We start from the raw sequence: 27658 nt of genomic DNA, 5'->3' as shown, positions 1-27658 counted from the left end.
CAAATGTATCCATCAAATGTGCCTTCGATGCAGCAGACACTGCATCTAAAACTGTCAACACTAGTGTCTTACTGCGCAGACATGCATGGATGCGCATTTCTGGTTTTAAAAGTGCAAACAACCATCTTAAATCAGCCGTCCGATCAAGAACACCTCTTTGGCCCAGCTGTCGATAGAGCTTTGGATAAAATGAAAAAAGACACAGACACTGCAAAATCAATGGGAGCATTACAATCCCAAACACCACAAGGTTCCTTTCGTCGCTCCTTTTATAGGGGCGCATCCAAAAACATTAGCACAGACGCTACTTCCTCCTACAAGAGTCCCACAAAAACATCCCCCAAGAAGGGATATTTTAGAGGTGGGTGTAAGAAAATGGCTCTGTATATACTGCACCAAAGTACGGTACAGTGCACAGAGTCCACAGTCTCCAGAGGTTTGGCAGAGGTTAAAGTTCGATATAACCTTACTCTCTAAAGTGGTAGCTTGGTCGAGCAGTAAGGTAAGGCAGTATCAGAGGACAGTGTAAAGCATTTGTTGTACACACTCAGTCAGCAAATGGTCTCACACACTCAAGAACTGAACTCTAGGCCAATGGTTTTGTATGTAAAAATATTTTATTGTTTTATTTTGGAACCACAAGTAGGTATAAAAATACGTTCGAGGCATATGAGCTGCAGATTATACACTGTGCATAGATCGCCATCTGGTGTTGGGCCCGGATGTTTGCAGTTTGTTTTTCTTCTTGGACAGTCTTTGGAAGTCACGAGTTCGGTGACTCCTCCTTCGGTCCGTACTGCGCATGGGCTTCGGCTCCATCCTCAGATTGTGTTTTTTCCGCCATCGGGCTCGGATGTAATACTTCGTGCTCCGGCTTCGAACCTTTCCAGTTCGACCTTCGACGAAAAATCCTCGTCCATCGAGATTCTTCAGATGAAATCGGCTTCTTCATGTCTCTCTTCGGCACTTCTTCGATTCCAGGCAGCGGCCTTCGGGCCTACCTCGACTCCGGTCTCGGCCGATGGAAAGGACTCCCTTTAAGAAGTGCCCAAAATGTGGGTCTAAATTTCCCCACACCGATCTCCATCAGGTGTGCAACCTCTGCCTCTCTCCCGAACACTAGGCCCGAGACTGCCCCGCCTGCAAGTCTTTTCGATCGAAAAAGACTATTCGTAATTGACGAGCTCGACGCACCATGGCGCACTCATCGACCTCGGCTCCACCTGACATCTTCGGAGAAGACATCGGAGCTTCGGGACAGCAGCACACCGAACAGGAGGACAATGTCGTCAGCGCTTCCGAGGCCGACGACTCCGACGTGGAGATGACACCGGCGCAGAGGGTCGTGAGTACTCTACCCCCTCCCACTCCCGCGCCCATACCGAAAGAGACTCCGGTTACCCCTTCGCCTCCGGGCCTAGGGAAAACCAAGCATACCGCTTCCATCACCCCACCTTCGGGCCCGGTGAAAAAGCATCACAAGTCTCCTGGCAGCTGAGGCTCGAGCCAGCCTCCTAGCGGCGCCGAAAAACACCCTTCGGCACCGAAGAAAACAAGCTCCGTTCCGAAGCCATCGGTGTTGAAACCTGGCCTCTCGGTGCCGACCAAACATAAATCCCTCGGCACCGACGCTTCCGTGTCGAAACCTGCCTCGGCGCCGAACAAAGAATCGGAGGCCCCGAGAAAGCATGGCGCGGATAAACCAACTAAGCCGTCGGTTCCGAAAACATCGGCACCGATAGAGGAATCGGTGCCGGAGGAGCTTTTCACGCCAGATCCTCTTCAAAAGACTTTAACAAAGGATCCAAAGACTGGACATTTAACTTTGTCTTCCAAGAAAAGACATTTAGATAAGCCAACTCCTCCTCCACCACCAAAACGGAAGGACTCTGCCACATCCCCATTCAGAGTACCCTCCCCACCACCTCCACCTCCTCCACTCCCTCCATTTCTGCCCCCACCTTCTCCACCCTTGCCTCATCGCTCTCCAACCCCGTCTCCAGACCCGGATGACCAAGGGGATCCTTTTTATGATCCAACAGATGCCCCGCAGGACCCCACTCCTCCGGGAACACCTGACCCATGGAAGGATTATCACAATCCAGACGTCCCAGATGTGCCTCAGGATGATCTTTATCCATCCAGGCCATCTCCACCGGAGGACTCCCTAGGGTTCCACCACCTCTTACAACGGGCGGCACATTATCATGGGGTGGAGTTACACAGTGATCCAGTTGAGGAAGACTTCCTACTTGACACATTTGACATAGCAGATAAATCCACCGCTATATTACCCATGCTTAAAGGGGTGACCAAACATGCGACAGAGGTTTTCAAAGACCCCGTCAGAGCTAGGGTCTTAAACCCCAGAATAGAAAAGAAATACAAGGCAGCCCCCACAGATCCTGCCTATATTAAAGGGCCTGCGCCCCTAGACTCATTAGTGGTATCCACAGCTAGGAAGCGCTCCAATTCTCAGTCATCTGGTGAAGCTCCGCCACCCGATAAGGAATCCAAGCTCTTAGACTCGTCAGGCAAACGCACTGCCGCGCAAGCTGCCAATATGTGGCGCATCGCCAACACGCAAACGCTGCTGGCGCGGTACGACCGAGCGCACTATGATGAGCTGGAGGCTCTTATGCAACATCTCCCAGAGAAATATAAAAATAAGGCTAATGAACTGATACAAGAGGGAAAGATTATTACCAACACCTCGATTAAATGTGCACTTGACGTAGCAGACACAGCTTCCAGGGCTATAAATACCAGTGTTCTGCTTCGCCGCCACGCCTGGCTCAGGATCTTAGGCTTTAAACCAGAGGTCCAAGCATCTATATTAAACCACCCCTTTGACCAACAACACTTATTTGGCCCAAAGGTAGACGAAGCCCTGGAAAAAATGAAGAAGGATACAGATACGGCGAAGTCTATGGGAGCACTACAATTACACACCCCTAGACGCTCCTTTCGCCGTTCCTCCTTTCGAGGCTCTGGCAGAGGTTACTCTTCCGATAACGCCTCCACGTCCTATAAGTCCCCTCCTCAGAATACCTTCACAAAGGGCTATCAAAGAGGTGGATATCGAGGAAACCTTAATAAAGGCAGGGGCAAAACCAACACCGCCCGTTCTGCCACACCGCCCACACAATGACTTTTCCCCCGCTCCCCCCAGACCATTCCACTCCGGTCGGGGGCAGACTACAAGACTTCCTTCAAACCTGGGAGACCATAACAACAGACAAATGGGTGACCCAAATTATTCGGTCAGGGTACTGTCTCAAACTAACTTCTACCCCCCCAAATATTCCACCCAGACACCGTGCGATGTCACAAGAACATACCACACTTCTGAAACAAGAGGTACTCTCACTCCTGCAAAAACAAGCTATAGAGCAGGTCCCCGTCAATCAGCAAAATTTAGGGTTCTACTCTCTGTACTTTCTGATACCGAAGAAAGACGAGACCCTAAGGCCCATTCTAGTCCTCTGGCCTCTAAATGCATATATCCATTCAGACCATTTTCACATGGTAACTCTCCAACAAGTTCTCCCACTCCTCTGTCAGGGCGACTTTCTCACTACACTGGACTTGAAAGACGCATACTTTCATATTCCAATACACCCTGCTCACAGAAAGTACCTCAGATTTGTGGTGGACGGCCAACATTATCAGTTCAAGGTTCTCCCCTTCGGGGTCACAACCGCACCACGGGTGTTTACCAAATGCATGGCAGTAGTGGCGGCACACCTCAGAAGACAAAACATTCACGTCTTCCCACTACCTGGACGACTGGCTCATAAAAGCCGCGTCCTACCACCAGTGTGTGCAGCATACAAACACTACCATCCAACTACTCCACCAGCTAGGCTTCACGGTGAACCACCAAAAGTCCCACTTGATACCGTCTCACACAAAGCAATACCTCGGTGCCACTATAGACACCTCAAAAGCCATAGCCTATCCCAACTCAGCCAGAATCGCAAGCATACAAGCCCTGCGTCAAAGATTCCTTCTTCAGCACTCTCTCCCAGCAAGAGTGTTCATGAAACTAATAGGGATGATGGCATCTTGCATCTTCATAGTGCCTCATGCAAGACTTCATATGCGTCCACTCCAAGAGTGCCTAGCACGCCAGTGGAACCAGGCCCAGGGACAGCTGACGGATCTGGTGTTGGTGGACGGTCGCACCCATCGCTCTCTGCAGTGGTGGAACACCACAAACCTTTCCAAAGGGCGACCGTTCCTGGACCCGGTTCCTCAGGTGATTCTAACAGACGCATCGCTCTCCGGCTGGGTGCGCACCTATTACACCTCACAGTGCAAGGTGTATGGACGCCACAACAGAGATTACTCCACATCAACCATCTGGAGTTATTGGCGATCTTTCTAGCCCTGAAATCGTTTCAGAAACAAATCTCAGCCAAGGCAGTCCTCATTCGCACAGACAATATGACTGCAATGTATTATATTCAAAAACAGGGGGGGGGGACACACTCTCCCCAGCTCTCTCGCTTAGCACAGAGCATATGGAGATGGGCAATCCCACAAAAAATCTTTCTCCTGGCACAACACGTCCCAGGTATACAAAACACCATGGCAGATCTGCTCAGCAGACAAACGCAGCAAATGCACGAATGGGAACTGCATCCACAAGTTCTTCACCCATTCTTTCACAAGTGGGGACATCCTCAGATAGACCTCTTCGCCACCCACGAAAACAAAAAATGCCCAAGCTTCGCCGCCAGATACCCACACCCATTGTCCAAAGGCAATGCGATATGGATGAACTGGTCAGGCAAATTTGCATACGCCTTTCCACCTCTCCCGCTAATTCCATTAGTGGTAAGGAAGCTACAACAGCACTCCCTCACACTCATTCTGGTAGCTCCAACATGGGCCAGGCAGCTGTGGTATACCACACTACTACAGCTCTCGGTGGTACCACATCAAAAACTGCACCTGTCCCTATGCCTCCTAACCCAGAACCATGGAGAAATCAGGCACCCGGACCCAGCTCAGCTCAACCTTACGATCTGGCTCCTAAAATCTTAGAATTTGGATACCTTAACCTTCCCCCTGATTGCATGAACATTATCAAGGAAGCCAGACGTCCTACCACTCGAGCATGCTATGCCGCAAAGTGGAAGAGATTTGTTGTTTACTGCCGTAACAATACAATCAACCCTTTAGATGTATCCATACAGCACATCATATGCTATCTGCTCCATCTTCAAAGGTGTAACCTGGCGTACTCATCCATCCGTCTACACCTAGCAGCAATTGCTGCTTACCTGCAAAACAGACAGCTTTTATCACTCTTCAGAGTGCCTGCTATTACAGTCTTCATGGAAGGCCTTAAAAGAGTAATTCCGCCCAGGGCACCACCCTCACCTGTGTGGAATCTAAACGTAGTTCTTACGAGGCTAATGGGTCCGCCTTTCGAACCAATGCATAAATGTGAGCTACAGTTCCTTACTTGGAAAACAGCTTTCCTCGTAGCTATCACTTCCCTTAGAAGGGTTAGTGAGATACAAGCGTTCACTATACAAGAACCCTTTTTACAGATACATCACAGCAAGGTGATACTTCGCACAAATCCAAAATTTCTGCCCAAGGTCATTTCCCCCTTCCATCTTAATCGGTGGAATTACCGTTTTTTTTCTCGCAACCTCAATCTGTTGCGGAAAGGGCTCTACATACACTTGATGTTAAAAGGGCTTTACTGTACTACATACAAAGAACGCAACCTTTCAGAAAGACTAAACAGTTGTTTGTCTCCTTCTCTCCACCGCATAAAGGCAACCCCATCTCAAAATCAGGGATAGCTAGGTGGATTGTAAAGTGCATACAAATTTGCTATCACAAAGCAAAAAGAAAATTATCTGTTCCACCTAAAGCCCACTCTACAAGAAAGATAGGGGCTTCTATGCCTTTTCTAGGGAACATACCCTTAGATGACATCTGCAAAGCAGCCACATGGTCAACACTGCACACCTTCACAAAACATTACTGTGTAGACGTGCACTCCAAACAACAAGCTAGTGTGGGCCAGGCTGTACTAAAGACACTGTTTCAAACCACTGCAACGGATACCGGTGGTCGCCGCTAGGGTTGGGTACTGCTACATAATCTATGCACAGTGTATAATCTGCAGCTCATATGCCTCGAACGGAATATGCTACTTGCCAGTATGCATCTGTTCTTGGCATGTAGAGCTGCAGATCTATACACGCCCACCCGCCTCCCCGCTGCCTGTATCCGTTCTTATTTAGATACAACACACATGGGTTTCTTTACTATTATCACTATGCTCCATCTTTTCCCTGCTGGCGAAAAACAATCTGAGGATGGAGCCGAAGCCCATGCGCAGTACGGACCGAAGGAGGAGTCACCGAACTCGTGACTTCCATAGACTGTCCAAGAAGAAAAACAAACTGCAAACATCCGGGCCCAACACCAGATGGCAATCTATGCACAGTGTATAGATCTGCAGCTCTACATGCCAAGAACAGATGCATACTGGCAAGTAGCATATTCCTTTCTCAGAATGAGATGATATAGTTGAATACTTTCAAATAGCAATAGACTTTTAAATGCAATAGTTAGTTGTTGTAATAGACAACACAAGTTAAACACAATTATAACATTGAGCTCAATGGGGATTTTTAACTAAAGGCAATATCAATTACTTTGCATAGGTTTTTCTTACTCAGGGCTGGATCCTGGATTCAATCCTGGTGCATCTTCTGTAAACAGTTGAAAGAAATTGTTTTTGTTACACAGGTGTTTTTTAAGGAATATTTGTATGTTTCAAAAATCGACACCGAAGAATTTCTGGCAAAAACCAGGCAATGTTATCCTATGGAGGAAAGTTTTATTATCGGAAAATCGCAGTTGTAATTACTTTTCAGGGTCCGTGCTGGGCACCAAGATCCAGCACTGGGATCTCCCCTGGTAACAGGTGAGTAATTTCGTTTTCTCTGATCGGGTGATTTTTAGTGAATATTTTAAAGTTTCAAAACTCGACACAGAAGAAATTCCAAGTGAAAACCAGTCAATGTTACCCTATGGAGAAAATGCAAGTTATCACCTTTCAGGTAAGTACTCGACTGGCAGAGTTAAGGTTCTGGGGTTGGACTCAGGGGTCTCCCAGGGTCAGGTAGGTACAGTTGTTACACCCTCAGTGGCACAGGGGTAGCCGGGTGCAGAGAGAGTAGGCCCAATGTTAGCTTATGGCGGGTAGAGGGCCTTTGGTTGGTGGCTGCTAGCAGGCAGGCCACGCGGCTGTGTGAGCTGGTCTCCTGGTCACTTACACAGGGCAAGTGGGGAAGTAGAATAGGACAGATGTTGCACTTCCAGGGGCACTCGGGCGGCTGGGTGCAGGGTGCTTTCGAGCCGTCGGGCGCTCAGTGTATTTCAATGGAGATGCTACAAGACAAACAAAGGCTGCAAGCTCGGGGACGGAGATTCTTCAGGAGCGACCACCACTTCGAGATGTAAGTTGGGGAGCTATAGGTTAGGTAGGCACCCATGAGTTGGGCACAGGGGGCTGCAGGGCGCTGGGTGCAGGGGTGTCTTTTGGCGTTCAGAAATTTTACCCTCTGCTGGTCGTGGTTGGGGGGGTCCTTGGGTTGTGAGGCTGCAGGCGTCGTCGGGAGCATCAAGGAGGGTCCTTGGGTGCTGGATTTGTGGTCACAGTCGCCAGGGGGACGTCCTCGTGGTCTTTGTTAATTCAGGCACAGACCGGGCTCGGCGGGTGCAGAGTGTGCTGGATTCGCGCTTCCTGGCTGGCACCAGGGGTTGTTGCTGTTTGAGCAGAACCACTGCTCGTGGGAGTCCCAGTCTTTAGATGAGCAAGGCGGTCTGTTCCTCCGGGGTTTTCGAGGTTGCTGACCACTGGAGACGCCGGCATTTAGCAGGAGCAGGTTCGAGGGTCAACAGGCCTGTAGGGCTGGGGCCAAGTCAGTTGGTGTTGTCCTCTTGTTAGCAGCTGCACAGCAGGTCTTCTTTCTTCTTGTTTCGGGATCTGGATCTGAGGAAGGAAGGTTCAGGGTGCCCCTAAATACTAAATGTAGGGCGTTACAGGTAGGTAAAGGGCAGGGACCAATGGGACCCTTCCCTGGGGTGAGTAACAGTGGGAGGGGGGCAGGAGCCTAGTCCTGATTGGGTAGGGCTCCCCATCTTCAAGATGGCGAGGGCCCGGAGTTGTGCTTCACCTCGCCTCCCCCACCTGAGGGGTGGGGTTGGCAGAGGCTGGCACACCCCCTTTCCTCACTTGGGTTTTCCCGCCAGACTTCCCGCCAAAGTGGGGGACAGAACTGGTGGGGACCAGTTGCTGAGTACAGCAAGTGGCCTGGGGGAGCTCACAAAGGCGGCATGCCTGTGAAGCTTCCACCTTGCCCCAGGATGTGCATTGTTGTAGGCCCGTGAGAGCGGATGGCTCTCTACCCAGGAGGTCAGCAACCTGTCTGCTGGGTGGCAGCCTCGGTCAGGACACGGGTTGTGGGTTAGTTTCAGGGGGCAACTCTAAGTTGCCCTCTGTCATGCATTTTACATTAAACCCACACACTGGCATCAGTGTGGGTTTAATGTGCTGAGAAGTTTGATACCAAACTTCTCAGTCTTCAGTGTAGCCATCATGGTGCTGTGGAGTTTGTGATAACGATTTCCCAGCACCATATATTCTTAATGGCAGCACTGCACTTACAGTGCCCAGGAATGGACCTGGGTACTGTAGGGGTACAGGGCTCATGCACCTATACCCACACCACTGGCATAGTGCACCCAGCTAGAGAGGTGACTGGGGTATGCCAGGGCAGTGTGTTTGTGGGCACGGCACACAGGGATGTGTTGACTCTGTTTTGTTCTGCACCAAGACACACAGCCTGCAAGGGCAGAGTGTGTCTGTGTGTGTGTGTGTGTGTGTGTGTGTGTGTGTGTGTGTGTGTGTGTGTGTGTGTGTGTGTGTGTCAGTCAGGGTACAGGGCCTCTAAGGGTGGCACAATAAGTGCTGCAGCCCTTAGGGGCCTTCTCTGGTCACAGGGCCCTGGGCACCTAGGGTACCATTTACCAGGGGCTGACATGTGGCCAGAGATGCCAATTGGGTTTAGGCTTCAATGCAGTTTTAGGGAAGGAACACAGGCCCTGGGTACCTGATTGGCAGGAGCCCAGGGCACACTCAGTCAAAGTACATCAGCAATTCAGCAAAAAGTGGGGGCATATCATGCAAGAAAGATGGCACTTTCTCACAGTGGGTACAGAGGAAATAATAACCAGGGTAGAGGCCGAGGTAAAAACAACCGAATCTCCCCTACTACCAAACAATGACTTCCCTCCAGACCATTCCACTCTGGTCGTATGAATACTCTTCACAGTTCCTACCTGTCTGGAGCTCCATCACTACAGACAGGTGGGTAAGACAAATGATCCAGTTTGGTTACTGCCTGGAACTTACCGCAACTCCCCCAACCATACCCCCCAAACAACGTCAAATGTCCATGGAACATCTAACGCTCCTCAAGCAGGAAGTTCTCTCACTTCTTCAAAAGCATGCAACAGAACGAGTTCCCCTTCTGCATCAAGGAACAGGGGTTTACTCCCTCTATTTTCTCATCCCCTAAAAAGACGGAACTCTCAGACCAATACTGGACCTCAGACCTTTGAATATCTACATACAAGGAGACCATTTTCACATTGTCACTCTTCAACAAGTCCTCCCACCACTCCAACACGATTTCCTTGCCACTCTAGATCTCAAGGACGCCTATTTCCATATTCCTATACACCCTGCGCACAGGAAATATCTAAGGTTTGTACTGGACGGTCAGCACTATCAATTCAAGGTCCTCCCATTCGGAGTGACCAAAGCACCCAGAGTCTTCACAAAATGTCTAGCAGTAGTAGCCGCCCACTTGCGATGACAACAAATTCATGTGTTTCCATACCTGGATGACTGGCTCATAAAAGCCAAGTCATACAGCCAGTGTGTTCACCACACTCACCAAACAATTCACCTGCTCCACAACTTGGGTTTCACAATAAACCTCACCAAGTCAAATATTCAACCATCCCACATACATCGGTATCTAGGGGCCACAAAAGACACTTCCAAAGCGCTTGTATACCCCAATCCAGTCAGAATAGCCAGTATGCAAACCCTCATAACATTTCAGCCCCAACACTCACTACCAGCTTGAGTGCAACTAATAGGAATGATGGTCTCTTGCATTCTCATAGTACCTCACGCAAGACTCCAGATGTGCCCTTTACAAGAACGTTTAGCACGTCCGTGAAACCAGGCTCAAGGTCAACTTTTAGATCTGGTGTTGGTGGACAGCCGCACACATCGCTCTCTGCAGTGGTGAAACACACAAAATCTTTCCAAAGGGCGGCTGTTCCAAGAACCAGTTCCACTGATAGTGCAAACAGCGGACGCATCGCTCACCGGCTGGGGAGCCCATCTCTTCAACCATTCAATTCTGGGCAGGTGGACCCCTCAACAAAAAGTGCTCCACATCAGTCACCTGAAATTACTGGCAATCTTTCTAGCATTAAAATCATTCCAGACGCATCTCATCAACAAAACTGTCCTTGTCCGCACTGACAATATGACAGCAATGTGTTATATACAAAAACAAGGAGGAACACCTTCTCTGCAGCTTTCTCAACTAGCGCAAAGCATATGGAGATGGGCCATCCCACAAAAGTTATACCTTCTAGCAGAACATCTTCCAGGGGTACACAATCAGATTGCGGGTCTGCTCAGTCGTCAGACAAAGCACATCCACGAATGGGAACTTCATCCTCAAGTTCTTCATCCATTTTTTCACATGTGGGGCCACCCAGACATAGATCTGTTCGCCACACACGCAAACGCAAAATGCCCAACCTTTGCCACCAGGTATCCACACCCATTGTCCAAGAGCAATGCAATATGGATGATCTGGTCAGGCAGATTTGCGTACGCTTTTCCGCCACTCCCGCTCATTCCATTAGTAGTGCGCAAGCTCAAACAGTCTCTCAAGATGATCCTGGTGGCTCCAACATGGGCCCGGCAGCCATGGTTCACAACACTCCTGGAACTTTCAGTAGTTCCACAACAAAAACTACAACTCTCCCCAAAGCTTCTTATACAGAACCATGGAGAGAGATCAGGCATCCAGATCCAGCTCAACTAAACCCAGCAATCTGGCTCCTGAAGTCCTAGAGTTCGGTTACCTCAACCTCCCACCGGACTGTATGAACATTATTAAGGAAGCTAGACGCCCTACTACTAGAGCTTGCTATGCAGCCAAATGGAAAAGATTTGTCATTTACTTCAATAACAACAAAATTGACCCAGTAGATGCCTCAATTCAAAATATTATTTGCTATTTACTGCATCTACGAAGATGTAATCTGGCATACACATCCATAAGACTACATCTTGCTGCCCTTGCGGCTTACCTACACAACAGACAACTTTAGCCATTGTTTAGGGTACCTGCTATCAAAGCGTTTATGGAAGGCATTAAAAGGATAATTCCTCCCAGAATCCCACCCTCTCCAGTGTGAAATTTAAACATTATCCTTACTAGGCTAATGGGTCCTCCATTTGAACCTCTGCACAAATGCGAACTACAGTTCCTTACATGGAAAGTAGCTTTCCCTGTCGCAATCGCCTCTCTCAGGAGAGTAAATGAGAACCAGGCTTTAACCATACAAGAACCATTCTTACAAATACATCAAAACAAGGTGGTTTTTAGAACTAACCTGAAATTCCTTCACAGAGTAATCTCTGCTTTCCATCTTAATCAATCTGTGGAATTACCAGTTTTTTTTCTTAAAACCAGATTCTGTAGCAGAGAGAGGCCTTCACACACTTGATGTCAATGTATTACATTGACAGAACTAAACCTTTTAGAAACACAAACCAACTGTTTGTAGCTTTCTCTCCACCTCATAAAGGATACCCCATCTCCAAAGCTGGAATTTCCAGGTGAATAGTCAAAAGCATTCAAATTAGCTACCAGAAGGCAAAACGCACATTAACAATTCCCCCTAGAGCGCACTCAACACGCAAAATAGGGGCTTCCATGGCATTCTTAGGGAACATTCTCTTAGATGACATTTGTAAAGCAGCAACATGGTGTAGAACACACCCCTTCACTAAACACTATTCTGTGGATGTGCAAGCAAAACAACAAGCTTCTGTGGGACAGGCTGTTCTTAAAACACTTTTTCAAACGTCTGCAACAGATAGAGGTGACCACCGCTAAGAGAAAGCACTGCTATACAGTCTATGCACAGGTTTGTATTCTGCAGCTCATATGCCTCGAATGGAAAATGCTACTTACCAGTATGCATCTGTTCTTGGCATGTAGAGCTGCAGAATCACATACGCCCACCCGCCTCCCAGGTACCTCTATCTGTTCCAGGGTTATCTTACTTAGATATATTACACATGGACATCTTTTCTGTTTCTTACAAACTCCATCATTTCCCTTCATGGTGAAAAACAATCTAAGGATGGAGTCGATGCCCATGCGCACTATTGTCCAAAGGAGGAGTCCCCTATCTCGTGACTACATACTTCTTCCAAGACAACAACAAAGTGCAAACATCCGAGCCCGACATCAGATGGCGATCTATGCACAAGTATGTGATTCTGCAGCACTACATGCCAAGAACAGATGCATACTTGTAAGTAGCATTTTCCTTCCTACCCTCTTTTTTTGCCATGCCACATTGGGGCCTTAATTTGCCCATCACAAATTTGATGTGCTTGCTCTCGCTCTCTCTCTCTCTCATCTGCTTCACAGTTGCCATTACATCAGCGCAGCCAGTGAGTGAACTGCAGGTGCTCTGCATCAATCCACCGTACACCACCACCTTTCCAGACAAACTGGTTCTCTGGACTTGACCATTGTATGCTGTGTCATACCCCTCTAAGGAGGCGAAGGAGAGACTCCTTCGCCTCCACCCCAAAAGGGCGCTAACCTTGACATCAGTCGGACCAGAGAACACCAGCTGGATGATGAGCTATTTTTGAGTTTGTTGAAGCAATAAAAGGCAAAGCAAGGGGAGAGGATGTGACCTTGCGGTTAGAGCGGTCAACCTCGTAGCTGGGGAACCGGGTTCAAGACTCTGCATAGGACGCTCAACATCCTGTGATTCTGGGCAAATCACTTAATCTCCCCGTGCCCAACAAAAGTGAATGTGTTCGTCTGTCACGCATATGGTGCTCATTTAAAGCGCTCTGATACCTTTGGGTCAAGTTTGTGTTGTATAAAACGCTGAAAGATTTTAAACTATGAGTGTCACTCAATACATTCACAAAGCACTAATGTCTGGACACCCAGTCCCGCTGAGATGTACATTTTGCCTGCCCGGTCCTACATGAGTTTTTGTTTTTAGTCCATCCACAGATTCCCCTCCAAATAGGTACTGCTTTACTATCTGTTCTAGAGGTGAGGAATCTGCATTTGTAAGTCTGCCAGAAGAACAATTTCCTTCCCTTGGTAACGCTGTTTCTGAGAGAGACTGTCTAACCGCAGATTCCTCACCAATCCTCCCTGTTCTATGAATTGGACTTAAAACATTAATAAGATCCCAAGTCTAGGAATTGGCACACTGGTCAAAGCCAATTTACTATTGGAGCTCTGTCTCTCTGGGTGAGTACAGCCTTAAAAGTAACTGACATCCGTGCGCAGGAGTGGCACCTATATGGGCTCCAAAATTAGTTTCTGCAGCAGGACGGTATCAATGTTGTTCTGCTAAAAAAATAAAAAATCCCGACCCAATTTGATGCCTGACAAATATTAAGAAGGTGAGGATTCTGCGTTTCGATAAAGTATCTTCCAGAAAGAGCGTTACCTAAAGTAAGTAACTTGTTCTTTTTTTATGTGAAGTGCTAGTCTGTGGGTCCATGGCAGCAGTCACTTGTAACATTCAAAGAAAAAGAGACTTTGAAAATGTTTAGTCTGTGTTTTTGGCAAATGTTACCTTTAGTTGAATATATAATGATATAAACATTTTCATTGTGTGCTTATGTGAGGCTCAAACCACATGTAGAACAAATAGCATACAGTTGTATCCTCTCTAAATCCTGTTTTTAAAAGATCACGTTTATTTTCTTCAGTTACTACGAAATTTTCTCCAGTGGTATGGAATTCTTTCAAGCAGAGCTTTACAGGAGATGGCAGTGGACGGTTTGTTGAATAGATACATCCTGTTGGCTTTTCAAAACTTGGAGAATGGAGAAGAAAGCATCAAAAAAGCCCAGAGTGTAAGTGAAACATAATGGAATTGGAAAAATCAGTTATTTTTGCAAAAATATTTAGGGACAGTAATAAAGTTCTGATCCACTTCCCTCTTTAACTCGTCAAATCTTCAAATGAGTTAAACTACAGTATTAGAACCTTCTAAGGTTCACAAGTCTTGTTATTCCCCATAATCAGACTAGGAATCAATATTTTATAGTCAAGAGTATTAAACATTCATTTAATTAAGTAATGTTTGTAGCCTATCCACCTCATTGTTTGATTCTTTACTGCAGTCAATAAAGTGAACATGCTTAGAACAGCTCTCCCTCGGAGGCTACAATACCTCAGATATGGATCTGTATGTTATGTAAAGGGAGTCCTATTACTGACATAGTTACATACTGCATCTGTTCCAGCCTGCCTGCCCCCCTCAGCAGTTTTCCTTGGCCAAGGGAATGCTCATATTATCAATGTTTATTTTAACCACATTCTAATAAAGTCAAGGCTATTATGTCGCTATTTATACCTTGCACATATGTAGTACTGTGTGTGATTGTGTGTGTAGCTAACTTTAAAATAGGTTTATACCATGTTTGACTGAAGTCACAGCATACAGAAAAGGACGTGCACATTTTCTGTGATGTCTTTTTTGGAGGGTCTAAAAAAAGATTATCCGAGACAGCAGCCTTCTCCCCTGAGGGAGCTAAATAAGGCCCTTTCTATATTGAAGGCTTCTCTGTAAGAGTCCATATATATTGGGCTCATTTGAACACCTACTTGGGAAGTAGCTTTCTTAGTGGCTACTTCATCGGCCTTTCTTTAATAATCTCTCCTATCTGGCAGCGAAATCCCTCCATTCTCTTTATCTCAGAAGAGTTAGAAGATTTTACCTGGACAAGATCAAACTCTTATGTCCAGTTGACCAACTTTTTGTCAGTTATGGACCTCCCTGTATTGGCATGGCTTCCTCCAACCAGTCTTCTGCCGGATGGGGATAGTCTTATGTATTTCCTTTTGTTATCATTTAGCCAACAAACCCCTTAAAACAATAGCTTATTCTACACAAAAAAGGAGTCTGCAGTAGCTTGGTTAAGGAATGTCCCAGTAACAGATGTGTAAGATTGCTATGTGGAAGTCTACCCACACTTGCGCTAAACAGTACTGTTTAGATCAGGAATCAAGAGTTAACACTTTATTTGGCCAAGCTGCTCTGTAAAATCTCTTCAGATGAAGTTCTGTTTGCCATTGATGCATACAAAATTGTCTATTGTGCCATGGATTGATAACTGCAGGTTTTGGGTGACGCTTGCTATTCACATCAGTGTTCGATGGTCAGTGAATGTCCTAGAAAGCGGAAGTAAATGTCAGTTATTTTAGCGGCAAATGATTATTCTGTTATTTTGGATTTCTGCATATGTCAGTCAAAAAGAAATGAAGGTAGGAGTCTGCCTATACAGTGAATAGCGGGAGTTGGAACCTGCTGACCCTTTAAGGAGCAGCATGTTTTTCAACTTTGGGCACTTTTAACTTGACAGGCCATTTTCCTTCATGTTTATCTCTGTAATAAAGGGGTTTTTAATGTCAAATGCTATATTTCATACCACTTTCTCTGGATGTTATAATGTTGCCTTGTATATTGTCTGAATATGGTTATTTCCCGAGAACAATTCTAAAGAACTGGCCTTTTCAGTCTATGGTGGTTGGGCCTGCATTTAGAAAAATGTTGGCTATTACGTCGTCTTCAAGATATGGATGCATTTTCCAAGAGTAAATATCCTGTTTATTAATTCAGTGAAGAGGTCTACAATACAGGGCTAGAATTACAAGTTATATCATATATAGAGCAGTGGGATGAAAAATTACAGATAAGAGCATCCTATGTAGAAGTAATATTGTATCACTTTTGACTTAAATAGCGTTAATGGCACTGTAGAAATTATTAGTAATGCTGTTTCACTGGTTAGTGTCTAATAATTCATTTAATACAACAATAGTATATTTGATCACGTCTTGTAGTAGTTGATTAATGTTGACTATACATTGAAGATCTCTTGAAAGGAACTTGTTGGGTTGTCTGCATTTTGCTGGATTTCACCCCCCCCCCCAACACCCCCCCCCCCCCCCCCCCCCCCCCACTATAAGAATAAAATAAATTTTCAACTAAACATTTTCTCACCTAATTTACAGCTGGGTATTTCCAAAGAACCTATTAGCTTTAACATAAACATTCTATCATGTTTTCAGGTGGTAGATTGTTTTCCAAAACAATGGTTTACTCATCTGAAAGGAGAGAAGACTATTCCTCAATTAGAAAATTTCTGCCGGTACTTAGTTCATTTGGCTGGAGTAGTTTACAGAGGTTGCATTGGCTGTTCAGATATAGAGAAAAGAAGTGCAAGGTAAGACATTTTTAAAATCCTACTCTGAATGTTCTTTATAAAACTTGTATATTAATAAACGGTTCTCAGATTTACAAAATATATATAAAGATAGCCAGCTTGATCACTACTATGCTGTCAGTTGCCCAGATTTTCTCAACAGAAGTACTTTGCAGTCTATCATCAAACCCAATTTTCTGGAAGTGTTACTGACAGCACATTTTAAAGTTTATTGTGAATTTGCAAAGCTTTTTCAGAATCTGTTGAACCACTGCTTTGTCACGAAGAGGGTCTCCGTGTTTAATGTTGTATTTTATTATGCTTTTAAAAGCCTATCGTCAAACCATTGAGCATTCTCAAGACTACTTGACATCATGCTTTGCCACTGGAGGGACCTATACACAGGGCTACTGGAATAATGTGATTCTGCAGCTGTGTCTTTTTTCGTATGATTATGGATTTGCCACATGTTCTATCATCTGCTGCATAATCCGCAAAATTTAACAAAACAAAATATTTGTAGCTCAAATGGATCAAAAGTTATTAAAAACAAGGCTACGTGTGTTCGCACACAGTGGAAGGGCCTTCACAAAGGTTAACTGTTAATCTTGCAGTTGCTTTTTTCTGTATTTGGTTAACTGGTAATCACAATGTGAAATCTTTGCCCAGACAGTATCACCATCAGTAAAAATCTCTAAATAATGAAGTCATACTGTCAAAAATGTGCTGCATAATTTGTCTTTTCTTGACTCCTAATTTGGTACTCCCCTGCTGCTTAATGCCAGTGGTCATTCCTCTACATACTTACAACAGAAGAATGTTTGCCTTTTGTTGTATTTGTTATTTTGAACATTTTCCTTCTTTGCCAACATCTTATTTTAAACCACACCCAATGTATATATTTTTTATTTAATAGTTAACTCATAAAATATATTAAGACTGGATGTGTTGGCTAATTTGAGTGTTTTCTCATTCTGGTGCTCATTTTCCCAAATAACCAGCACCTTGCCATCTCTATGTCTCAAAACTCTGCTCCCAGGCATTGCTATATACACTAGACTTTGCCAGGTCCCCATATGTCTGTCCACTGTCGCCTGTTCTTTTCTTCCTTTCTACCTGTCAATGTGCCATGGAGCCTATTTATGTCACTTCTATGGTTGTGCAAAGCTCACTTTCCGTGTCAGCATCTTTTTACCCTTTTACTGTTTTCTCTTAACTTTATCCTTAATAATCCTCGTTATCTTTAAACGTTGTTGTCTGTACCACCGTTTTCCATATTCAAGCTTGTGTTTTGAGCCAAAAGCAGCTGAATCTCCCATGTGCTATTATTTTTGGGAAACAGCCTTTCGGTCCTTGTGAGAAAGTTGCTCTGTATATACTGTTCCCAAATAGGTACAGGGTGTACAGAGTCCACAGTTCCCAGAGGTTTGGCAGAGGCTAAAGTTAGATATAACCTTACTCTCTAAAGTGGTAGCTTGGTCGAGCAGTAAGGCAGTATCGGAGGAAAGTGTAAAGCATTTGTTGCACACACTCAGTCAGCAAATGGTCGCACACACTCAATAACTGAACTCTAGGCCTATGGTTTATATATAAAAAATGTATGCTTGTTTTATTTTAGAACCAACAATAGGTATTCAAATATACTTTCTCAGAATGAGATGCTTTATATAAATACTTTTGCAATATGCAATTGGCTTTTGTAGAAAGTTACAAGTGGTTGCAATAGGCAACACAATTTTAAACACTATAATGCATTGAGTTCAATGGAAGTTTCAAGTTATTTGCAATAGATTACTTTTAGGATTACTTTTGGAATTCCAGGACTGGATCCTAGATTCAGTCCTGGGTCAGTACTTAGAAACAAGTGATAAAAGTCGACTTAGTTACTGTTATGATTTTTAGACAATATTTTGCTATTTTAAAAGTTGACACTTAGAAAATATTTAATAGAAAACAGTCCATGATTCCCTATGGAAGAAAATTCAAGTTGCAGGTATAGTATGTTCTCGTTACTTTTGTAATCCAGTACTGGGTGCCTAGACTCAGTTCTGGGAGCTTTATCCAAAACAGGTAAGTAATTATGTTTTCGCAATTTATACGATTTTTAAAGAATATTTAAAGTTTGCAGAAATCGACACTTCGAAGAATTTTCACAGAAAAACAGTCAATGGTTTCCTATAGAAGATAATTGGGTTACTGGTAAGTACGGTTGTGAATATTTTTCAGGGTCAGTGCTGGGCACCAAGCTCCAGCACTGGGAGGTCACCTAATAGCAGGTGAGTATTTTCGTTTTCGTTACTCGGCTGATTTTTGGTGAATATTTTAAGTTTTGAAAAGTCCACACTTAGAAGAATTTTCAGGAAAAACCAGTCAATGTTACCCTATGGAGAAAATTGAGTTATCAGCTTTAAGGTAAGTACGCGACTGGCAAAGTTAAGGTTCTGGGCATAGACTTGGGGGTCTCCCAGGGTCAGGTAGGTACAGTTGCTTCACCCTCAGCGGCACAAGGGCAGCCGGGTGCAGAGAGAGTTAGGCCCAATGTTATCCTATGGGAGGCAGGGGGGCCTTGGTTGGTGGCTGCTGACTAGCCGGCCACGCGGCTGTGGGAGCTGGGCTCCTGGTCACTTGCTCATGGCAAATGGGGAAGTAGATAGGTGTAGAGGTTACACTGCCAGGGCCACTCGGGCGGCTGGGTGCAGGGTGATTTTGAGCCTTTGGGCGCTCAATTGATTTCAATGGGAAAGCTCCGGTTTAGAAAAAGACTACAAGCTCGGGGACGAAGATTCTTCAGGTGCCACCACCACTTCGAGAGGTAAGTTGGATAGTTGGAGGATAGGTAGGTACCCCGGAGTTTGGCACAGGGGGTCGCCGGGTGCAGGGGTGCCTTTTGGTGTCGGGAAATCTTACTCTGTTGATCACGGTTGGGGGGTACCTGGTTCTGAGGCTGCAGGCGTCGTCAGAAGCGTCGAGGGAAGTCCTTGTGTGCCGGACTCAGGGTCACAGTCGCCGTGGGGTCGTCCTCGTGGTCTTTGTAAACTCCGGCACAGGCCAGGCTTGGTGGGTGCAGAGTGTGAAGGGTTCACGGTTCCGGGCTGATGCCAGGGATTAGAAGCTGATTTTGAGTAGAGCCTCTACTCATGGGAGTCCCAGGTGCTTGGAGCCAAAAGGTAGTCTCCGGGGTTTGTGAGATTGCTGGCCACAAGAGATGCCGGGTTGGAGCAGGTTCGAGGGTCGACAGGCCGGTAGGGCTGGGGCCAAAGCAGTTGGTGTCTTCCTCTTCTTAGCAGCGGCAGGGCAGGTCTTCTTTCTTCTTGCTCTTCCTTGTATTTCGGAATCTGGGGAAGGAAGGTTCAGGGTGCCCCTAAATACTAGATTTAGGGGCGTTACAGGGAGGTGAAGGGCAGGGACCAATGGGTCCCTGTCCTGGGGTGGGTACACCCCCTATCCTGCCTCTCTCCTGTGGGAGGGGGGCAGTAGCCTAGTCCTGATTGGGCAAGGCTTCCCATCTTCAAGATGGCGAGAGCCCGGAGATGTGCTTCACCTCGCCTCCCCCACCTGAGGGGTGGGGTTGGCAGGCTGGCACATCCCCTGTCCTTATTTGGGGTTTCCGGCCAGGCTTCCCGCCAGAGTGGGGGCTGCCAGTGGCCTGGGGAAGCTCAGAGGCAGCATGCCTTTGAAGCTTCCCCCTGCGCATCCTGGGGGAGGAGATCTAGCACCTCACCCAGGATGTGCATTGTTGCAGGCCCAGGAGAGCAGGGGCTCTCCTACCCAGGGGTCCAGCAACATGTCTGCTGTGTGGCAGCCTCTCAGACGTGGATTGTAGGTTAGGTTTCAGGGGGCATCTCGAAAATGCCCTCTGTGGTACTTGGCACATTTAAATCCCACACTGGCATCAGTGTGGGTTTAATGTGCTGAGAAGTTTGATACCAAACTTTTCAGTCTTCAGTGTTGCCATTATGGTGCTGTGGAGTTCATGTTTGACGAGCTCTCAGCACCATGTACTCTTAAATGGCAGCACTGCACTTACAGTGCCCAGGAATGGACCTGGGTACTGTAGGGGCACAGGGCTCATGTCCTGTGTCCACACCACTGGCATAGGGCACCCAGCTAGAGGGGTGGCTGATGAATGCCAGGGCAGTGTAGGTGGTGGGCATGGCACACAGGGATGTGTGCCATGTCGACTTTGTTTTGTCTTGTACCTAGACACTCAGCCTGCAAGGGCAGTGTGTGTGTGTTAGGGTACAGGGCCTCTAAGGCTGGCACAATGAGTGCTGAAGCCCTTAGAGGCCTTCCCTGGTCACAAGGCCCTGGGTACCTAGGGTACCATTTACCAGGGGCTGAGATGTGGCCAGGGTTTGCCAATTTGGGTTGTAGGTTTTTAGGGAAGGAACATAGGCCCTGGGCACCTGATTGGCAGGAGTCCAGGGACACTCAGTCAACTTACATTCAGCAGTTCAGCAAAAAGTGGGGGCATACCATGCAAGAAAGATAGCACTTTCTCGCAGTCCTTGCTTGCAGAGCAGCATCGACTCCAATTCATAAAAAGTATTACACCTACCAGTTCAAAACTATTCTAGATTCACATATTACACTTCTGCAATCTGCTGATTGGGTCTGAGAAAACTTGTTGAGAAATATAAATTTTATTTTTGAAGTGGACTGAAGGCGGTACAGTGGAACTTACACTTATACCATCCGTGAAGCCACAATACCCAAATGTGTAATCACCGTTTTCAATTCTATTTTCCACCTTTGGAATTGAGTATTGTAGGTAATTTTCGAAAAGCAAATTTGGGTTGGTACGGAGAACTATCCTATATTAATAAAGCTGAAAGAAAGGTTCTGCTAACGTTAATGCATGTAGCTCTCCAACTCTCCTCAGTGATGTGATCGCAATGAGGAACGCAACTTTCCATGAGATTGTAAGAAAGTGGGTTTCTGTTGCAGTAACCCCCCCTTTTTTTGCCTAATAGCTGATGCACTTTTCCTTGTTGTGCCCTGGGCTCCTGCCAATCAGTTGCCCAGGGCCTGTGTTCCTTCCCTAAAAACTGCCTAACAGCCAAAACCCAAATTGGCAAACCCTGGCCACATGTCAGCCCCTGGTAAATGGTACCCTAGGTACCCAGGGCCTTGTGACCAGGGAAGGCCTCTAAGGGCTGCAGCACTCATTGTGGCCACCCTTAGAAGCCCTGTACCCTAACACACACACACTGCTCTTGCAGGCTGAGTGTCTGGATACAATACAAGACAAAACAGAGTCGACATGGCACACATCCCTGTGTGCCATGCCCACAACCTACACTGCCCTGGAATACATCAGCCACCCCTCTAGCTGGGTGCCCTATGCCAGTGTTGTGTTATCACAGAGGCAGGAGCCCTGTGCCTCTACAGTACCCAGGTCCATTCCTGGGTCCTGTAAGTGCAGTGCTGCCATCTAAGAGTACATGGTGCTGGCAGCTTGTCAAACACGAACTCCACAGCACCATAATGGCAGCACTGAAGACTGAGAAGTTTGGTATCAAACTGCTCAGCACATTAAATCCACACTGATGCAAGTGTGTGATTTAATGTACCAAGCACCACAGAGGGCATCTTAGAGAGGCCCCCTGAAACCTAAACCTACAATCTAAGTCTGTTCTGAGGCTGCCTAGGCTGCCACACAGCAGACATGTTGCTGGACCCCTGGGTAGGAGAGCCCCTGCTCTCCTGGGTCTGCAACAATGCACATCCTGGGCGAGGTGCTAAATCTCCTCCCCCAGGATGGGCAGGGGGAAGCTTCAAAGGCATGCCGCCTCTGTGAGCTTCCCCAGGCCACTGCAACCCCCCACTCTGGCGGGAAGCTTGGCCGGAAACCCGAAATAAGGACAGGGGATGTGCCAGCCTGCCAACCCCACCCCTCAGGTGGTGGAGGCGAGGTGAAGCACATCTCCGGGCTCTCGCCATCTTGAAGAAGGGAAGCCCTGCCCAATCAGGCTAGGGTCCTGCCCCCCTCCCACAGGAGAGAGGCAGGATAGGGGGTGTACCCACCCCAGGACAGGGACCCATTGGCCCCTGCCCTTCACCTACCTGTAACGCCCCTAAATCTAGTATTTAGGGGCACCCTGAACCTTCCTTCCGCAGATTCCAAAATACAAAGAAGAGCAAGAAGAAAGAAGACCTGTCCTGCAGCTGCTAAGAAGAGGAAGACACCAACTGCTTTGGCACCAGCCCTACCGGCCTGTCGACCCTCGATCCTGCTCCGACCCGGCATCTCTTGTGGCCAGCAACCTCACAAACCCCGGAGGACCTGGCTACCTTTTGGCTCTAAGCCCCTGGGAATCCCATGAGTAGAGGCTCTACTCAAAACCTACTTCTAATCCCTGGCGGCAGCCCGGAACCGCGAACCCAGCACACTCTGCACCAGCCAAGCCTGGCCAGTGCCAGAGTGAACAAAGACCACGAGGACGACCCCACGGCGACTGTGTCCCCGAGTCCGGCACCCAAGGACCTCCCTCGACACTCCTGAAGAAGCCTGCAGCCTCAGAACAAGGTGCCCCCCCCTACCGCGATCAACAGAGGGTAAGATTTCCCGACACTAAAAGGCACCCCTGCACGCGGCGCCCCGCGGCCCCCTGTGCCCAATCCCGGGGTACCTACCTTTCCTCCAACTACCCAACTTACCTCTCGAAGTGGTGGTGGCACCTGAAGAATCCTCGTCCCCGAGCTTGCAGTCTTTTTCTAAACCGGAGATTTCCCATTGAAACCAATTGAGTGCCCGAAGGCTCAAAAGCACCCTGCACCCAGCCGCCCGAGTGGCCCTGGCAGTGCAACCTCTACACTTACCTACTTCCCCACTTGCCCGGAGTAAGTGACCAGGAGCCCAGCTCCCACAGGCGCGTGGCTTGCTAGTCAGCAGCCACCAACCAAGGCCCCCCCTATCCCTCATAGGATAACCTTGGGCCTAACTCTCTCTGCACCCGGCCGCCCTAGAGTCGCTGAGGGTGAACCAACTGTACCTACCCGACCCTGGGGGACCCCTGAGTCTATGCCCAGAACCTCAACTCTGCCAGTCGGGTACTTACCTTTAAACCGATAACTCTATTTTCTTCATAGGGTAACATTGACAGGCTTTTTCCTGAAATTTCTTCGAAGTGTGGACTTTTCAAATCTTAAAATATTCACCAAAAATCAGCCGAGTAACGAAAACGAAAATACTCACCTGCTCTTAGGTGAGCTCCCAGTGCTGGATCTTGGTGCCCAGCACTGACTCTGAAAAATACTTACAACTGTACTTGCCAGTAACCCAATTTTCTCCCATAGGAAATCATTGACTGTTTTTCTGTGAAATTTCTTCTAAGTGTCAATTTCTGCAATCTTTAAATATTCTTTAAAAATCGTATAAGATCTGAAAACGTAATTACTTACCTGTTTTGGATAAAGGTCCCAGTACTGAGTCTAGGCACCCAGTACTGGATTACAAAAGTAACGAGAACATAACGGGACAAGGTGACAGAGCTACTACCTGCCTCTGACTCCAGCGCTATTTCGATAATTTAAAAAAAAACTCCCGTTTTTATATTTGCTTTGTGTATTGTTTCTTTACCCTGTTTTTATGTGTATTTAGATCCTCTTGATCCGCTTACCTGCACTTTAAAATTTGAATCAGCACCGCTGTTTTGCGGGTCCAGTCACTGGGGGAAGTGTGGGTGGATTGCGGGCGCCATCTTGGCTTGGGAAATTGCCGGGTCATTTTTGGCCGCCATATTGGGGGAGTAGGCGGGCAGTTTAGGCGTCGACGGTGCATTTAAGCCGGTCAGATGCACGCGTCAGCTGGACAAGGTGACAGAGCTACTACCTGCCTCTGACTCCAGCGCTATTTCGATAATTTAAAAAAAACTCCCGTTTTTATATTTGCTTTGTGTATTGTTTCTTTACCCTGTTTTTATGTGTATTTAGATCCTCTTGATCCGCTTACCTGCACTTTAAAATTTGAATCAGCACCGCTGTTTTGCGGGTCCAGTCACGGGGGGAAGTGTGGGTGGATTGCGGGCACCATCTTGGCTTGGGAAATTGCCGGGTCATTTTTGGCCGCCATATTGGGGGAGTAGGCGGGCAGTTTAGGCGTCGACGGTGCATTTAACCCAGCCATCTGCACGCGCAGCGGTGACGCGCAGTGGTGGGCGCCTTCCCTGCGCCGGAGTCGCGCCAGAGTCCTGCCCGTCTGCGCTCGTCCGCGCCTCGGCAGGGCTAGGGCAGGCCCCGCAGGAGGTGGAGCATGCTGTCGGCTAATAGCTTACGTAGCTACAGAAATAGGGTGAGTGGGTGCGTGCATCAGGCTCTCGACCCTCTTTCCGGACCTGTACAATGCGCTGGGTGTAGGTTTGAGCTTCCAACGCCCACGCGTAAAAGGGCCTTACAGCCCCCATCTAGCGCCAATACCATTCACACTGCAACTTGTCCTCCGGTCTCTCATCGACCAACTACTTTTAAAATATTCCACTTGAACGTAAGGTCCCTAGTATGTCACTATTTAGATGTCTTTACTTTGCTTACGGATGAAAAACCAGACATATTGTTTCTAACTGAAACTTGGTTACACGACAATGCTACGGCGGCAATAAACCTTGCCTTGCCTTGCCTATAGATTACACTATGTACACTCTACACCGTAATTCTAGAGGGGGAGCGATTGCGGCTGTGGTCAGGACATGTTATCCTTGTTTATGGAACGCTGTTAGTATAGTGGGCTGTGAAAGTGCTCACTTTGCTATTTCATTGACCTCCCAGTTCACTTTCTCTGGTTTGGTTATTTATAGGCCTCCTGGTCCTGATGATGCTTTTCGTTCAGCTCTCCCTGAGGTGGTCTCCTCCTTAGCCCTTAGATCAGCTAACTTAAACATAATAGGTGATCTTAATCTTCATATGGATGATCCTCAATCCTCTGCGGTGTGCAGTTTTCTTACAGACCTTGAGGCACTAAGGCTACATCAGCTAATTCGCGGTCCTACTCATATAGGGGGTCATACTTTGGACCCCTTCCTGACGAATATAGATAACGCGAAAACACTGCCTCCCAAACCGATAATCTGGACAGATCACTATCTGATTGATATTCGGATCACTTCTACTGTCCCTCCTTTCAGAAACACTACACCTGTCGTTTTTAAACGACCTTGGAGAAACTTGAACCTGGAGAACTTTCATCAGCTCTTATCACAACATCTATTAGAACCTCCCACTGATGTTACCTCTGGGTATGATTATTTTTGTAATTGGGTGACTCAGGCCCTAGATACTTTAATACCGGCAGGCTGGAGTAAGACCAGGCCTGGCCATTCTAGCCCATGGTACAATGAATCTCTCAGACTCCTTAAGGTCGCCTGTAAAAGGGCAGAAAGAGCCTGGCGCAAGACATATGACCCTACTCTTAAACAGGCCTATCAAGCCAGCATTAAGCTATACCATCGAGCTATCTGCAAAGCACGCGCCTCTTTTTACTCTTTAGAGTTTAAGAACTGTGCAAATCCAACCAAACTAATCTTTAAGGTTATTAAAGATCTAACTAACAGGAAAACTGATGCAAAAGGGAATGGCTCTCAGGCTCACTGCGAAGAACTAGCCTCTTTCTTTGTGGAAAAAGTGGACTCGATTTATAGATCCTTTCCCCCTCTTACCACTCCCATCAACACTGGAGAATCTATGTTTGACATCGCCAGTTCATTAGTAGTGCTTCCTGTACCATCTCAGGAAGAATTTGATTCCCTGGTGGTGAAGGTCAAATCGGGCTCTCCGATGGACCCTCTCAGACCTGCACAATTTAGGGAATCCGCGGAGCTCTGCCTCCCGTTTCTCCTCGATCTCATTAAGCTGTCTCTTAATACTGGGACGGTACCTATAAAAAGGAAGCAAGCTATGGTGATGCCGATACTGAAAAAGGCTACATTAGATCCAGTAAAACCAGAACACTATCGGCCCATTTCTTTGCTTCCCTGGGTCTCCAAGATCGTTGAGGCTCATGTCAATAATATTCTTTCTGATCATCTCTTAAATATAGGTATCCTCCATCCCTCCCAGAATGGCTTCAGAGCAGGCCATAGTACTGAGACAGCCTTGGTGGCTATGGTTGAGCATCTTCGAGGATTGTTAGACTCTGGACAGACGGCGGCACTGATCCTCTTGGATCTCAGTGCCGCTTTCGATACTGTTTCCCACTAGATTTAGCTCCAGAGATTGAGGGAAGCCGGAGTCGATGGCACTGCCTTGGACTGGTTCCGCTCATTTTTGGCCGAGCGTACTTTTAAAGTGTGCACTCCCTCCTTTGAGTCTTCTCCCCGCCCTATTTCCCAAGGAGTTCCGCAGGGTTCGGCGCTTAGTCCGACTCTGTTTAACCTGTATGTGAGACCGCTGACGGAGTTGCCAACAAATGGGGTCTAACCATGGTGTCATACGCCGACGACACTCAGTTAGCGGTCGCACTGAATGGGAACACTGCGCTGAATGCCTCTAGTTTTCAAAGTGCTCTTAGAGAGGTGGCAAGTTGGATGACCGATAATCGTCTCCAACTCAATGCAGCTAAAACCGAAGTGCTGGTGCTGGGCAAAGAAATCCATCTCTGGGGAGATAACTGGTGGCCGTCAGAGCTTGGCCAAACTCCTACGCCAGTATCCCAGGTGAAGAATCTGGGGATCCTGCTCGACACTAATCTTTCATTCATCCCCCACACAAAGAAAGTGGCGGGTACCTGTTTTGGCGTTCTTTAGAGTCTCAGGCCTATTTTTAAATTCTTCGACGCTGCCACCAGGCAACTCATAGTGCAGGCCATGATCCTTTCTAGGTTGGATTATGCCAGTGCACTTTTATTGGACACCAATCAAGCAGAGCTCACACGCCTTCAGCGTGTGCAAAATGCAGCTGCTCGAATGCTGATCGGGCTGCCAAAGTTCTGCTCAGTTAGGCGTTCTATCTCCGATCTTCATTGGTTGCCCGTCAGGCAGAGGATACAATTTAAAGTACTGTGTCTGGCTTTTAAAATTCTGAAGTTGTCTTCCCCTCCTATCC

The 27658-nt window shown here is 47.1% G+C and overlaps 1 protein-coding gene across 2 annotated transcripts in view; it reads left to right on the top strand.

Annotated features, from left to right (window-relative positions):
* The window catches only part of PAXBP1 (PAX3 and PAX7 binding protein 1), a 267714-nt gene that overhangs the window by 225266 nt on the left and 14790 nt on the right, over positions 1-27658 (top strand). For both annotated transcript variants that reach the window (XM_085623123.1, XM_085623122.1), the window contains exons 16-17: positions 14120-14266; positions 16488-16642. In XM_085623123.1, the coding sequence (XP_085479249.1) occupies positions 14120-14266; positions 16488-16642 (302 nt within the window). The remainder of the gene's footprint in view (positions 1-14119; positions 14267-16487; positions 16643-27658) is intronic.

This window comes from Triturus cristatus, chromosome 8 (assembly GCF_964204655.1).
Source record: "Triturus cristatus chromosome 8, aTriCri1.1, whole genome shotgun sequence".
Taxonomy (NCBI): Eukaryota; Metazoa; Chordata; class Amphibia; order Caudata; family Salamandridae; genus Triturus; species Triturus cristatus.
The sequence above is the reverse complement of the archived record's forward strand: the minus strand, read 5'-3'. Positions and strand labels throughout refer to the sequence as shown.